Here is a 15,044-nt window from a genome sequence, read left to right as displayed (position 1 = left end):
AGTTTAGGTAGATAAAGATCTCAGTCACATTTGAGTAAAATAATCCTATTTCTATAAATGTCATAGGATCTCTTTTTTAAAGATATTTTATTTTCACGGACCCCTTGCAATTACACCACGGACCACTAGGGGTCCGCGGACCCCCGGTTGAGAAACACTGGTCTAGACCATAATGGGCGGCGGCGTTCATTGTAGCCAAAGCCCTGCAGTCACTCGGTAGGTGGAGGAACGCCTTGGAGTCTGGCTAGCACCTTTGAAGTTCATCAGTGTATGGGACAGAGGGTGAAACCTTGAAGGCAAATGGTTGTGGAATGCGCTTGAAAAAGGCAAGAGGGAGCAGCCTCTACAGGGGCGGCATACACACCAAACCAATTGAATGGCTTGCTTAACTGCAAAATGACCAGCCTCAGCATCCTTCAGGGAATTTGCTCCTGACCCATGAGAACCTGTCACCGAGGGGAGGGGGGACTCCCTCTCCAGTTTCTCCTGTTCTACTGCTTCCTTATTAGTAAAAGGATTCCCTGAGGCTGCAATAGTCATCATGTTGACTAGCAACAGAGAATAAAGTAGCTAGGCCATCACTCTCATCATAGGCCTGGAGTGGCTGCTCTGAAAGAACAGTGACAGTAGTAGCAGAGGGGCCACCAGGCTGTAAATTAAGAAGAAGGGCATCAATTTGGGCAAACTCAGAGGCTAATGTCCACTTTAAGAGCCAAAGGTTCATCACACTTTCCTTTCTTCTTAGTGTGGGAGGCATCACCCTGTGTGTGCCTGTGACACTTAGAACCTGAAGGGGGACTGAATTCCTGAAGGAGGTAAGCCAGCCTCAGCAATGCTACTGTCAGACTGGGTCAACCTTGTGGTCCTCTCTGTTAACGGCATGTGGATTAGTACAAGCATTATCTGTCAGTGCCTGCCTTAGGTGTTCACTGCCAAGGCACAATGGACATCTATCATGGCCATCCTCTTGGTTGAGAGGGACCAAGCAGGAGTTACAAACGAAGAGCATAATCGACTTCAGGACAGAATTCTGTCCTAAACCAGCTCCTATAATGACGTAAGACTAGCGATGTAGCAGTAGAACGAGAAACACTCAGCTACAAATCTAATTAATCCAGCACCTATATCACTGTAAGGGGAGTGATGTAGCGGTAGAGTGAGATACACTCAGCTACAAATCCAATTAAATTAACACCCATACCACCATGAGGCTAGTTATGTAGGTAAAGTGAGATACTTGCAGCTACAAATCTAAAGTTGTCATAACGAGGTGAAAACACCTCAATGTGACGATCAACTACAAAAACCAATAGCCAATACAGCACACAATAGTAATTCACCTGCAATGAGCAGAGGTGCTAAGTGGGTTGCAAGGCACGCCTGCCAGGGAAATAAAGGTGGCTACTTATCTGGAAAAGTCCAATGCTTTGTAGTAGGAGTTTTGGCAAAACTCCGGTGGAGATGAGCCTGCAGTGCAGTCTCTGGAGGATGGAATTTAGCTCCAGTCAATAGGTTACGAGGCTACTGGCATAGGTGATAAAGCCCTGATGCTAGCTAGCTAATGCTAACAACATACACAACCTGCGTATTTAAGCGAGATGATGAAAAGAAGACAACTAATGGGTGTCAGGCCCCTTTATTGGCTTGCTTGCATCACCCAGCTCACACGTGTGCCTTTGTTGGTATTATGTCATAGCCTGTTCCAACTCCTCCCTTCTGGCAGGTTCTACAGAGAACTGTACTGCAAAACAACCAGATATGTGTTTGACATTCTTCTGTAAGAAGTGGGGTTGTTGTGAAGCGTCTAGTGTGTTGGTGTAGTGTTCTGTGCCTGTCACGTCTCACTCTCAACCTTCACCGCTGGCTAGCAGAAATGTGAACAGGAGAGCCAAGCACGTAAGTCTCTCCCTGCCAGTACATAGCCTCTCCAACAGCAAGCCCTGTGTAGTGCCTCCTCGTGGCGACACATGGTAACTGGGTACAGCTTGGACCCACCCTGGCTGAACTACAAGAGATTCGGAGGAGGTCTGGCCCCTAGACGTGCAGTACGCAGGCCCACCGGTGTGTGGATATTCCCTGATGCCCACGAACCAGCCCCCAGCTATGGGTTAAATATTGCCATTGCCTCAGGAGAGGAATAGACTACAGGAGTAAACCCCTACAGAAAATCTACGTCTACAGTGCTGTTTTTTTTTCTTGCCCTTTTGTATCTGTTTAAGTTGGAGAGTACTGCTGGTGTCATGTGGCTGCCGCTTCTCCCTCTCGTAGCCCCCCCCCCCTTTCCCATCCACCTCTGTATGTTTGTGCTATGTTTATCTGTTGTCTTGTTTCACCCTGTTTATTGCAAAGCAACTTTGAGTGTTAGAAAAGCACTATATAAGATTGATTTATTATTATTATAATTATTATACTATAAAAACAGTTTCTTTCCATGGGCTGTCATTCAAATGAAGGCTTAACACTGTCAATAAATCCAACCATTTTGTATACCATACGTATACTGTGTACCAGTATACATTGTACGTATACTGGTACACTCTGTCATGTCCATCGATATCATGCATGTATATGTGATTAACTTGCTAACATCTATTTCTGTATTTCCAATATATTCTCTGCACCATTGTACCTTATCACCTCTTATTTTTCCTGTATATAGTCAATCCTTGTGTATGTATCTGAAGATTTATGGGTTGTAGTGTTACTATTCTATGTTAAAGTACACTGAGAGAGCCACGAAACCAGAGTCAAATTCCATGTTTGTGCCAACCTACATGGTCGATAAACATGATTCTGATGTCTCGACCTCCTGCCCTTTTGCATGATGCATATCCAGGTATTGCGTACTGTCTCTGGTGGTAATGAAGAATTAAATAGAACAGGCCATTTACAGCAAATGTTGTATGTAACAGTTGTGCAGAAACAGTGAAACTGATTTCAGCTTAATGGCACTCACACTCCATGGTGAAAGCCTCCCCAGGCACTGAGATGTAGTTCTTGCCCTGTGTCGGGAAACGGTAGTGTGGCAGGTTGTAGTTCTGCGGGAATTTCATCAGGGAATAATCTGTGGGGTCAGAGGTTGAAAAAAGAGAACCATTGAGTCCAACACCGAGGGGAATCTTGGAGTCAGGGCAAAAAAGCTATCTGCTTTTTCATGGGTGGATCAAAAGATGTGATACAACCCTTGGGAGAACGACACAAGCAAGTTTGGCTACTGGCAAACAAAATATTGTTTGTTTGTTTTTTTTTCACAAACAAATCCACACCTAGGAGAGGAGGGTGGGCTGATGCAGGCTCAACTGATCCCATTTACTCTGTGTTGTATTTGAATATGAAAACACATGAGGTCAGCCTGCCGTTCCATATGCCTTTCCTAACCGTGTCTTCCCAACACCCAAACTGCAGCAGGGCTGCTTTATGGAGAGCTGACACCGTTACTGACCTGCAACAAAAGACGTTCCATCCAGGGAGATGAGAGAGGTTGGCCTGGGCTCCAGATTGGTCACCATGTGTTCCATCACTCTGTCCACTGTCTCAATTAGACCGCTCACCACAGGGGTGGAATACTGCTTAGCAACAATCCATCAGAAAATTCGAGGAAATAATTTATCACCGTGTTCAACATTCAGAATTCCTATATTGCTATGGAGTCAATACGCTGACTTAATATTACTTGTAGTAACATTTCAAATTACAGGCCATTCATCACACAGAAATAACCAAGAAATAGATGTATTTAAACTGTGATGAGTGGTGATTACTGAGTAATATATGAGCAAAATTGGAGTATTTCTCTTAGTTTGTTTCCTCGTCGTTATGATGGGCTTTTGGATATAATCTACATCCAACGCTTGTACTAGATAAATTCACAAATCACATTGTACCAAACACAAGTATTTTGAATCGATGAATAGTAATTAGCTGCTAAACCTGAATATAACGTGAATATTGGATGAACTGCTGGCTAACATAACCATAATAAAGATAGCACCATTCAATATTCACCATCTACTCAAGTTTTACAGATAACTACTATTCATCCCCGAGACACAAGGGATTCAAAATACATGTTTGGTACAATGTAATTTGTGAATTTACCCCATACAGTGTTTGATGTAGTTTTTATTTAACAGCACATCATAATGACATAGAAACAACCTAGAGATAGACAAAAGCGCTGACTTTATTCCATATATTACTCAGTGATTACCACTCTTGATAGTTCAATTACAGCTACTTTACTCAAAAGTTACTCACTTATTTCTGTGTAATGTATGTCCTGAATTTAAAGTGTGACCTTACTTGCAAACGTGTACTCAGACTTGTGCATGTGTTTCAGTTTGTGAATGTGAATGTGTATGGAAAACTGTATCTCAGTCTGTAAATGTATACTCAGATTGGTGCACGTGTACAAAATTCGAAAATGCATACTTAAATCTGAAATTGTAAATGGATTTCTGTGAGTTAGTGGAATGTGTAAATTGTGATTTCAATGGATGAAAAAAAGAGACATTTTCAGTTTTAATACTAGTGCACTAGGCTGCCTTTTTACATATAACCTTTGTCAGTTTTCTAGTACTTGTAACACAATAACATTGTCAATTATAGTTCCAAACAATATTTAAAAAATGATTGACTGTCCCGGTAGTGTAGCGGTCTATTCTGTTGCCTACCAACATGAGGATCGCCTGTTCGAATCCCCGTGTTGCCTCCGGCTTGGTCAGGCTTCCCTACAGACACAATTGGCCATGTCTGTGGGTGGGAAGCCGGATGTGGGGATGTGTCCTGGTTGCTACACTAGTGCCTCCTTTCTTCGGTCGGGGCACCTGTTTGGGGGGGAGGGGAACTGGGGGGAATAGTGTGATCCTCCCACATGCTACGTCCCCCTGGCGAAACTCCTCACTGTCAGGTGAAAAGAAGCAGCTGGTGACTCCACATGTATCAGAGGAGGCATGTGGTAGTCTGCAGCCCTACCCGGATCGGCAAAGGGGGTGGAGCAGCGACCGGGACGGCTTGGAAAATAGGATAATTGGCCAAGTACAACTGGGGAGAAACCTTGTAAAAAAAAAAAGATTTGAGTCTGATAAATCTGAGCCAAGGAGTGTCTTGCTTTCACAATGTAAAGTGCAAGACTGGAATGTCATTATAATCAAGTCCTACATTTCTTTTGTCTCATGGAATGGCTTAGATCGTGCTGGCTTAGATCGTGAGAGATCCTGAATGTGAATGTGAATATGAACAGAGAAGGTAATCACAGGGGACTTTATCAAACACACTAATGACTGTCCAAGTCCAGCGCTCTCATGCACTGTGAACATCTGTTTCAGCTTGCTCACATGAGAACAAGCGTACTTGTTCTGAACGCACACTGCACTGTAACCACACATTCCCTTGAAATTTCTTTCTTCAGGCTATACCACGTTTGCATGTGAAAGGGATTTGACAAACAACATGGATATGCCATTTGTATATGAATAAAGCAGTAGTATTGTGTTATATGTCATTTTCTAAAAAAAAAAAAAACTTCTCTATAACCCCGGATTCCTTATCCAGTTGTGGTCTTGTATGGTTAAATCAGTCGAGCGTAACACTAATATTGCCAGTGTTTGATCCCTATTGAGGCAAGTCCCTTCTACTCATGGTACTGGAAGGAAACTTTGGACTAATGTGTCCACCAAATGGTCCATGTTATGTTACGTAACGTTAAATTACATTACATTACATTGCATTACACTACCAACATCATACAACAGGAACTTCAGTACCTCTGGCACCGCTGGAGATGACAGCACTTCTTCAACACTTTTGAGGAAAGTCTGAGAAGGAGACAACAGACACCATGGAACTATTACATGACACATGCACAAGTGGGCATAGTGTCTCTGCGTGAATTCATATTGAATGTGTATGTACACTTGTGCATGTAGGTGTGGTGTGTGTGTGTGTGAGAGAGAGAGAGAGAGAGAGAGAGAGAGAGAGAGAGAGAGAGAGAGAGAGAGAGAGAGAGAGAGAGAGAGAGAGAGAGAGAGAGAGAGAGAGAGAGAGAGAGATAACAAGTGTATGTGCATTTGAATGTGTATGTGCTCCAAGTACCTGTGTGAAGTTGTTGGCGGTGTTATAGGGAATAGTTCGGTTGGGCAGGTTCCGTGGCAGCGCCTCTAAGAAGCCCAAAATGGGCATGGACTCCACAGGGTCCGGAGAACTGTGGAGCTCATCTGGCTCACTGCTGATGACAGGGGGACTCACCTCGGTGGCTCCCTGAAGACACAAGACATCAGCCATCAAACAAACTTCATTATCGGGACATAGTTTCCAAGAACATAACGAGGCCAATGTACAATGGATGTTTCATGCGACTTTTAACTTGAGGTTGGAGGAACACTCTCTGGATGTGACTTAAAGTCCTTCAGATTGTTGTTCTCTTTGGGTTGTGCCCTACAGGCAGCCATTTTGTTTAGTGTTATGCAGATGTCTCTACTTTCTCTTTTTTATTTCTTCTTCTTCTACCTCCACAACAGCCCTTTTAATAAAGAGAAGTGCATTCACATGTGCTATCAATATCCCTTTTTCCAGTTCCACAACATTCAAAGAAAACAATGGCTCAATAAAAATTGACTTGTTTGTATTTACAGTGTTTCCAAGCAGAAAGCCTCCTCTTCATTTCCTGAAATCTACTCGGTCTTTTGATTCTAAAGAATTGATTCAAAACCCTTGTATCACCCCATACCATACCATATCATAACGCACCATACCATACCGTATCATACTGTACCATACCACACCACACCATACCATACCATACCGTACCATACCATATCATACCAAATCTCACTGTACCATGCCATACCATGCTGTACCATACCACACTGCACTGTAACATACCGCACTGTACCATTACATAACAAACTGTATCATACTGTACCATATGATTTCAAATGATAACAAATTGTATAGACATATGTGCAGTTCACAAACACAATCCTTATGACGATAACTGCATCCTGTTTCTGAAGCATCTTTTCATGTGCAGTGCACACTGATGACCTCACACCACTCCATTCATTCAGCTCATTCATAGCAATTCACAGCAGTCCCTTCAGAGGTAATGAGTCAGGATGAATCAACTCACAAGTGTTGGTGTTGTAATAATCACTTCTTGAGGTACACTTGGTGTTGTGGGAGAAACCATAGCTTGACCTAGAGAGGACAATAAAAAGGACTCTTTGAAAACAGGAACCACAATAGTGCCTTGTAGCATAGCTGAATTTCTGTTCTGTTTCACCTGTTATAAGAATAGGAGCCTTTGGATTAAACTCTTGGACTTGGTCACTGTTTTGCTGGATTACCTTGCTTCATATTTATGAGCGAACTGCTGCTTCTGAGAAGCTTTGTTGAACCTGGCTGGGCTGGATTTCTTCAGCATTAATTTTTAATAGTTTATGATGGCTGGACCGTGCCCAATTATGAAAGGAGATACATTATTACCTCCATAAAACTTTGATAATAAACCATATATTTAGCCAGAGCTACCACACAAGGGTATGACGTACTGGACACCTCATGTCTTTGCTGTCATTTTATGAAAATATCACCTCAGCCTGAATAGCAAAAGCCATATAAGTATGTATATACAAAGGCATTACTCTTAACAAACACACTGTTTTTCCTTTGAACTGATGCTGTATTTCATAGGTGTGCTCTGAAGAAGTATAAACATTTTCTGTAACCACAACTGTCTCAATTGTTGTATCTAGTGATAACTAATGAAATATTTTACTCAGGGTAATAACTTAAAGGGAAAACTTAAGGCAGTATTTTTTTTTAAATCTTACATACATCATAACCAGGTGAAGCTCAGTCAGTATACAGTTGTAAGGTCAGATAATCAGCAGACAAACAGTGAGGACAGAGCCCACGGTCTTATTGATATGTCTCACAAACAGAAAAAAAGCAAACCCATTCATTCTTTTCTATTAGAAAATGCAAATTCAACTTGGCTATGAATAATGTTTCATTGACTACCAATAACAAATGGTGTCTCTTTTGGACCTTCACATGATGATATACAGTAACAGATGGTTGTTTTCTAAAAGCCACTGAATGTACACGTGGATTTTTTTTAAAGTGCTTTTATGGTACTCTAATACCATTCAAGGTACGCAAGCCTTTGTCCTTACAAAACTACTGTGATAGTACACTGTCATTTTAAATAAAAATGATGCCCCCCCCCCGCAGATGGACAAGTCCATGCACTCTAATAAATACTTATAAGGCAGAAGAATGTGAGACACTGACAGTTATATGACAGAAAGTCATGAAAATGTTTTGTGCAAGAGGTATGCGAGATGGTGCTAGGAAGGGGGTCTAGTCATACAGTTTAATGTCTTGCTGTCATGCATGAGTGTCGTGGATGGAATGTGCTGCAGTACGGAGGACGGAAATCGCTTTTTAAGTCCTATCTCCTCAGGGACAGAACCATCCTAACAGGCATTTCACTATAAAATGAGGGGAAATGCTTTCGGCGATAAGTGATGTCCCACCTATGGCGGCGTTGTAGTACAACAAGATGTCCTGGGGTAAAAGAGCCCTCTCCCAGATGACAAACTCGTCAAATGCCCCGGTGACGTAGTGGCCGTACGCCTTGTCGTTGCCGGTTCCAATAACGAGGTCAGGGTAGGGGTCGCCATAGTTCTTAGAGACGCTGCCGGTGGGGTCCGCGGTGCAGAAGGTCCCATTGATGAAGACCTTCAGACCATCACTGAGTGTCCATGTGAAGAGAACATGGGTCCAGAAAGGGCCTGGACAAGCAAACATAGGAATAACAATAGTATTCAAGACATTTACGTAGCTATTTATAACGTCACTGAGAACTAACAGATGCTAAAGCAAGGATAGATAAACAACCCAGTCGCCATAATTTTACGTTTCTACAAACCACAGATACGTTGAAATCCCGACTTTTCTAAACCAAAAATACATTTCAAATCAACATTTGAATTTATAGCCAATGTTGGTGGAGCCTGCGTCCACGTCACGTGACCGTCGTTTCTGTCTGCGAAAATAAAAAAAAGACTGACATTCCTTTTATTCTTAGTGGACAAGGAAATATTTTAAGATAGTTTCGGCATTAAAATGCGTTTTGATAACATTTATTTTTTATTTCCCCCCAATTGTATTCGGCTAATTACCCTACTCTTCCGAGCTCTTCCCGGTCGCTGCTCCACCCCCTCTGCCGATCGGGGGAGGGCTGCAGACTACCACGTGACATGTGGAGTCGCCAGCCGCTTCTTTCCTGACAGTGAGGAGTTTCACCAGGAGGCATAGCGTGTGGGGGGATCAAGCCATTCCTCCCACTTCGAATTGTAGGAAGGACACTAATATAAAGTATAATTCCCCTGAGCCGCACTATACATAAAGCTTGATACAAATCAGCATCATAGTTGTCGTTTTTCCGGTTTGCAAAATAACGTTGTAAATAGAATCGTAAAAAAGAAGAAGATATATTGCAGCAAATTCTGGGGGCAGCTCGGGAACCGCCATAGCCGGGACGCGACCCGGGCTCTCCCGCACCATTGGCGACAACGTTAACCTGTCAACTAAAGAATCCGACGCGTTAGCCAAGGGCTGTAAGATTTGCCGGAGCTGAAACCTAAATTACATTGCATTTAGCTGGTTTATTAAAAAAATACAAATGTTGATTTATTTAGGATCTTTTAGCAAGTAAACACGTAAAAACACGTTTTGAGGTTGTGTTCAACGTTGCATTCCAACAATTTTCTGGCGAGACTCGAAAGACTTTTCGGGATAGCTAACAAACTAAAGATTATATTGCAGCGAACCCAGGGGAGCAGCCCGGGAACCGCCACAAGCGGGACGCGAACTCGGATTTTCTGCACCGCGAGCGACAACGTTAACCAGTCGAGTAAAGGGTCAGACCCGGTAGCCAAGGGCTAACATGGCTACTTATTCGTGCACCCTACACTATACATTCACTGAACGAATATTATGAAAATAAAATGCAAATTTATCACTAGAAATGTTATCAAAACGCATTTTAATACCAAACTATCATAAAATATTGCCTTGTCCACTGAGAATAAGACAGTCAGAAACTTGACGGCCACGTGACGTGGACGAAGTCTCCTCGTACATTGGCTATAAATTGGAATATTGATTGAATATTGAATGTTGATTTGAAATGTATGTTTGGTTCAGAAACGTCGAGATTTTAACGTATCTGTGGTTTGCATAAATGTAAAATGCCAACATTTTATTCTGGTGTAAAGCAAATTAAAACAAGGGACAGGGGAAGGAAAGATTATTAAAATCATCAAAAAAAACAAGTCAAACTAATTATTATTAGTAAGGTAAGTAAAGTATTTTCTGTCGTCACATCTGCAATGACTTAAAGCAAATTATTCCCGAGTGGTGTTAAGATCACACTTTGGTATGTCTCTAACAGTTCATCTGTCCTTTCTCTTTTAACTACCCAGATCTACCCCACATGCCCTGGGCAGAAAGTGTCATCACATCCACCCTCATCAGCTCTGGCACCAACACAATGTTAACAACAACAACAACAACAACAACAACAACAACAAAATCCCTCTTAAGAAGGACTTGCATCCTCCAGCTTCTCTGTGGTAAATCAACAATAAAACCCTCTACCCAAGAGAGAATGCGTTCAGTGTCTGAAACCTCTGCCTGTGGAGAAACGGTGCCAAAACACATCTTTGCCTTTGCAGTTGGCTAAAACACAAACCATATGTGCTACAGACCACCCCTCATTTACACGCCTCCAATCTCACTTTCAGTAACTCGTTTAAAGAGATGTTTGTATGTACCAGTGTAGCATTCATAGCCTCCATTCACAGTTTGGAATTGCCTCTTAAGGTCTGCTTTTCTGAGTTTCAACAGTTTTTTCTCACTCTCCTCACCAAGAAGAAAATAAGACAAATGTCACTGTTATGTTTTCTAATTTCAACAGATCATGTCTGATACTCTTTCACTGATGATGTAAATCAGAATTGCCCTTTGAATTAGTTTGCCTCTTGGCCACGACTGCAAAAACAAAATTATGCACAAAAGTAACTTGGGAAAGAAATAATTCTTCTAAAATACCCCTCAGAGTGTTTTATTTCTTTAATCTTCTTCATTTTAGATGAAATTAAATAAAATCTTTCACTTTATTAGAATAACTGTGTTGTGTACATTACTTGTTTTTGAAAGCGTACATAAATCTTCATGCTGTGACATGCTGACTTTAGTACTGATTTAACTTTTAACTTTTCTTATACAAATCACAAACTCTGGCAACATCAGTGCATCTCAGTCAAGATGGAAAATGAAACTGAACCACTTCTTGTTGTACACTTATTCCAAATCAAATGTTATGCAAGAGAAAAAAATGGCTGATTCATGATTGATTTATTCTGGACTCTTTATGTAACAGTGTGTAGATTTAAATGAACTTAAGCATGAGTGTGACTGTGTAACTTGCAGTTTACTACTAAAATTAAGAAATCCCGTAAGACCAAACTGCATTCTTTGTGAATACATGTTGAGGTACTGCCAAATAAATGGTGATCGGGAAATATAATGGCAAACTCATTCACAGTACCTGGAAGGCTGATATTGGTCTTCCATCTCTGGTGGTTGCCTCTCGTGTAAAACTCCACATATCCTCCATGGGGATTGGCATACACAGAGAAGCCATTGGAAATAACTTTACCCCCGGATGCAAAGGCAAAACGGGACTGTGCCTCTTGGTTTTTCCAAAAGAATGAGAATGTGATCCCTACGAAATAATCAAGAATAATAAGTATGCATCAATAGCAGAGTTTAAAAATGCCATTATCTTTAATTGTTAGTTGATTACATGCAACAACAAAAAAATACAGTACAGGTGGCAGTATGATCAATAAGTTGTTTTTATGATAATTCATCAGTAGTCCCAAGGTGGCATTTACCTTCAGGGCCGCACAAAGTAGGATCACTAATGCAGGAGTTCTGGTAGCTTCCAAAGTGAAGAAATGTGCCACCATTATCTCCATTCAGAAAGATACCCTTGTTGACCATTCCTTCAACTATGTCTGCAGGAAATCAAAAGGCAGGGAGATTATTTTGCCGAATGAATGTTAGACAGTATGTCTTCTAGACAGCAGATCTATTCAGTTCCAAACATACAAAGAAAGTGTTACTCTGATCATTCAGTAAATGATGTTCCCCAAACTTGCTAATTATCCATCCAAACTTAACTAGTAGTCTGGTATTTGCAAATGATGGGGTTGGGGATTTCCCAGCTTTCTTGACATCTTATGAGGACATGAAATAGTTTACTTAAACATTTGACTGTGTTACTACTCTTCTGCCTGAACCATTGTGCGTAAAATGTCCGCAGACTTGCAAGACTCGCAAAAAGGTTCACAGGCAAACCTACTCATAAATGGTATATAGCGTGACACATTCAGGTCAGTATTAGTGAGCTGTGTGGTGCTACAGAGAGAAGAGAGGACAAATAAGGGGTGATGGTGCACAAATGAATTTCAGTGAGTAGGGGTGATCCTCACCTACTGTTGCAGAAATGTTAGTGTAGGCAGAGTCATTGGTATACACATAGGAAGAGTTATGGGAGGAGGGGAGCACAGTGTGGTTGTGGATTCTGAGTGCTGGACAAACAGACACAGGAGAAAAATAGTGATTCAAACATGTAAAGACACCAAATGGAAGAACACAAGACTGCAGAGATAGACAGACACTGGACAACGGGAGTTACGTGGTGCACGGGTATGAGACAGAGTGATGCTGAGCTCGGTACACAGAGGCAGTGCTCGAGGAAGCAGAGCTCATTTCCCCCTCCACCTGAGGAATTTCCTAAGGTCCAACTCAAACGCCAGAGGAAATACTCCAAACACTATTGGGCGATACGGAATATATTATAATCGCAAAAAGATCACTGGGGATTTTACACGATAATGATATATATTACAATATCTGCTGTTGCTTGTGCAGAAATAACACATCTAAATAGCCAACCGAGGTTCACCACGTATAATATCAGACCAAAACTAGTTTTCCAATAATACTCCATCAAATATTTCAGACATCATTTTGTGAGGAAATTATAGGTAATAGATTCTCATTATTATTAATTTAGACAACAAAATTACATATCACAATATTGAAAATTAATTCCAATACAATACTACTGAAAGACAATAAACGATAATGTTGAATTATTGACAAGTCCTACAAACAGGGGTAAGTAGGTACCTTGTCCATTTTCAAATTCACATCACTCGGAAAGCTTATAACTATATGAAGTACAGCTATTCAGATGTCGGCAAACTCAATATATACTCTATCAGTCAATTTCAGATAAATGTTATACACAGTCAACATTGCGGCATCCTCAAGTAATGTATGCGCAACGCGGAGGATCTGCGTCACATATTCCAGTGCTGATAGTTTCCTGAGTGCTTAATCCTACTTTTTTAACCAGCAGATCAAGGGATACTTCACGTAATGCCACGTTACAGTCACCACACAATAAACTGCGTAACACACAGGTAAATTACCTAGATTTTGAATCTGATCTAATGTGACCTTCGCAGATGGCGTCTCCTCGAGACACAAGTACTATATGGATTTAGAGGAGGGTTGTGAAGTGGTCAGAGAGGTGAACAACAGTTGGAGACCATGCAAATGGCGAATAGAAAGGGCTGATATATAGGCCTAATATATATGTCCTCAAGCAAATGAGCATATACACATACTTATATTACTTCCGTTAATGTGACCTGGTCTGTTTCCGATCAGGTCCCACAGGTCATGGATCCCTTCAACAGCGTCCAGAGGCCAATAGTGTGAGGCTGTGGCCAACACCTGCAGGCCTGAATGAAGAGCTCACGGGTTAGCAAGGATCTGAAGGGGACTTTTCCCTGGTCAAGTTGAATCACATTACTTATCATAAGTTACTATTTCCTTAGGGCAACACAGTGACTTTTTTAGAATTAAAAGATAAATCATGACTCCTAACGAACCAAAACGTTTTTCTTGTTGTTTATACGGGATTCATGGGTATAACAATAAACAAAATAATTTAATTCAATGCCTCCTCCTCCCCCTTCTCGCTTGTGGACTGGCAAACCTGATATTATGTCTTCGCCCTACTAGGTTATGTAATTTGTTATATGTTACATATATTCAGTTATATAATTCCTTATAATGTGGAAACTGGGCAACTTGCAAGAGCGTGGGTAAAAATGGAGTTCAACAGTCACAGCAACCATCCAAGAGCACAACATTATATTTACTTAATCTTATTATACCTGGATGCTTGTAAGGTTGTACCACTTGACCATAAACCTGTAAAAAAAATTATATATATTCTTACAGGCTGCAATGCAATAACAATTTATGTGTTGTTAGAAAAATAGGTTTGGGGTATGTAGAGGCTCCTTGCCATAAGTTACATTTTCTATATGATCCTACCTTAATACATGACACAAAGGCTGTTAAGATGTGAATCTGAAACGAAAGCTCCATTGCTCTTCAACAGTTCGACATCTACCAACAGCAAAGAATAAACGTTAAATCCCCAAGTGAAGATCAGTCCAGGATGGGTCAATCATAATTCCCGAGATACTGAAATACTCCTGATTAGTCCTTTTGGCAAGTAACAAAAAAAAAAAAAAAAAAAAAACCAAACAAAAAACCCGAACAAATAAAAATCCAACAACAAATAAATAAATAAAAAACAGCCACAGAATAGAAAGCAATTAATTTAATCTTCTGTCATCACGCAGAAAAAGCTGCAGGACTTAAGTCCAACATGCACACCCATTCAGGCGAACGTGATCCGTCTTCCCCTGAAGTAACCTGACTTTGGCTGGTCTAACTTATTTTAAGTTTGTCCGTCCTGCTGCTTGTGTGTCCTGATATTTCAACGGGTTGGACAAACTCTCGCTGAAATCGCATTGGGTTGTTCGATTGAACGTGGGAATTGAAAACGTGATGTCATTTTTGGACCATCTGAGGAGGGG

The 15,044-nt window shown here is 41.2% G+C and overlaps 1 protein-coding gene across 1 annotated transcript in view; it reads right to left on the bottom strand.

Annotated features, from left to right (window-relative positions):
* adgrd1 (adhesion G protein-coupled receptor D1) overlaps positions 1-14,631 on the bottom strand; it is a 62,769-nt gene extending 48,138 nt beyond the window's left edge. Inside the window, exons 1-12 of the mRNA XM_056289107.1 lie at positions 14,494-14,631; positions 14,331-14,367; positions 13,776-13,892; positions 12,570-12,668; positions 11,970-12,092; positions 11,621-11,797; positions 8,541-8,798; positions 7,130-7,197; positions 6,094-6,258; positions 5,777-5,816; positions 3,443-3,586; positions 2,957-3,064 (exon numbers count right to left, since the gene is read on the bottom strand). Coding sequence (XP_056145082.1) covers positions 2,957-3,064; positions 3,443-3,586; positions 5,777-5,816; positions 6,094-6,258; positions 7,130-7,197; positions 8,541-8,798; positions 11,621-11,797; positions 11,970-12,092; positions 12,570-12,668; positions 13,776-13,892; positions 14,331-14,367; positions 14,494-14,547 — 1,390 coding nt within the window. The 5' untranslated portion in view covers positions 14,548-14,631. The remainder of the gene's footprint in view (positions 1-2,956; positions 3,065-3,442; positions 3,587-5,776; positions 5,817-6,093; positions 6,259-7,129; positions 7,198-8,540; positions 8,799-11,620; positions 11,798-11,969; positions 12,093-12,569; positions 12,669-13,775; positions 13,893-14,330; positions 14,368-14,493) is intronic.
* Between the last annotated feature and the right edge of the window lie 413 nt (positions 14,632-15,044).

The sequence above is a fragment of the Lampris incognitus genome, chromosome 1 (assembly GCF_029633865.1).
Source record: "Lampris incognitus isolate fLamInc1 chromosome 1, fLamInc1.hap2, whole genome shotgun sequence".
Lineage (NCBI taxonomy): Eukaryota > Metazoa > Chordata > Actinopteri > Lampriformes > Lampridae > Lampris > Lampris incognitus.
The sequence above is the reverse complement of the archived record's forward strand: the minus strand, read 5'-3'. Positions and strand labels throughout refer to the sequence as shown.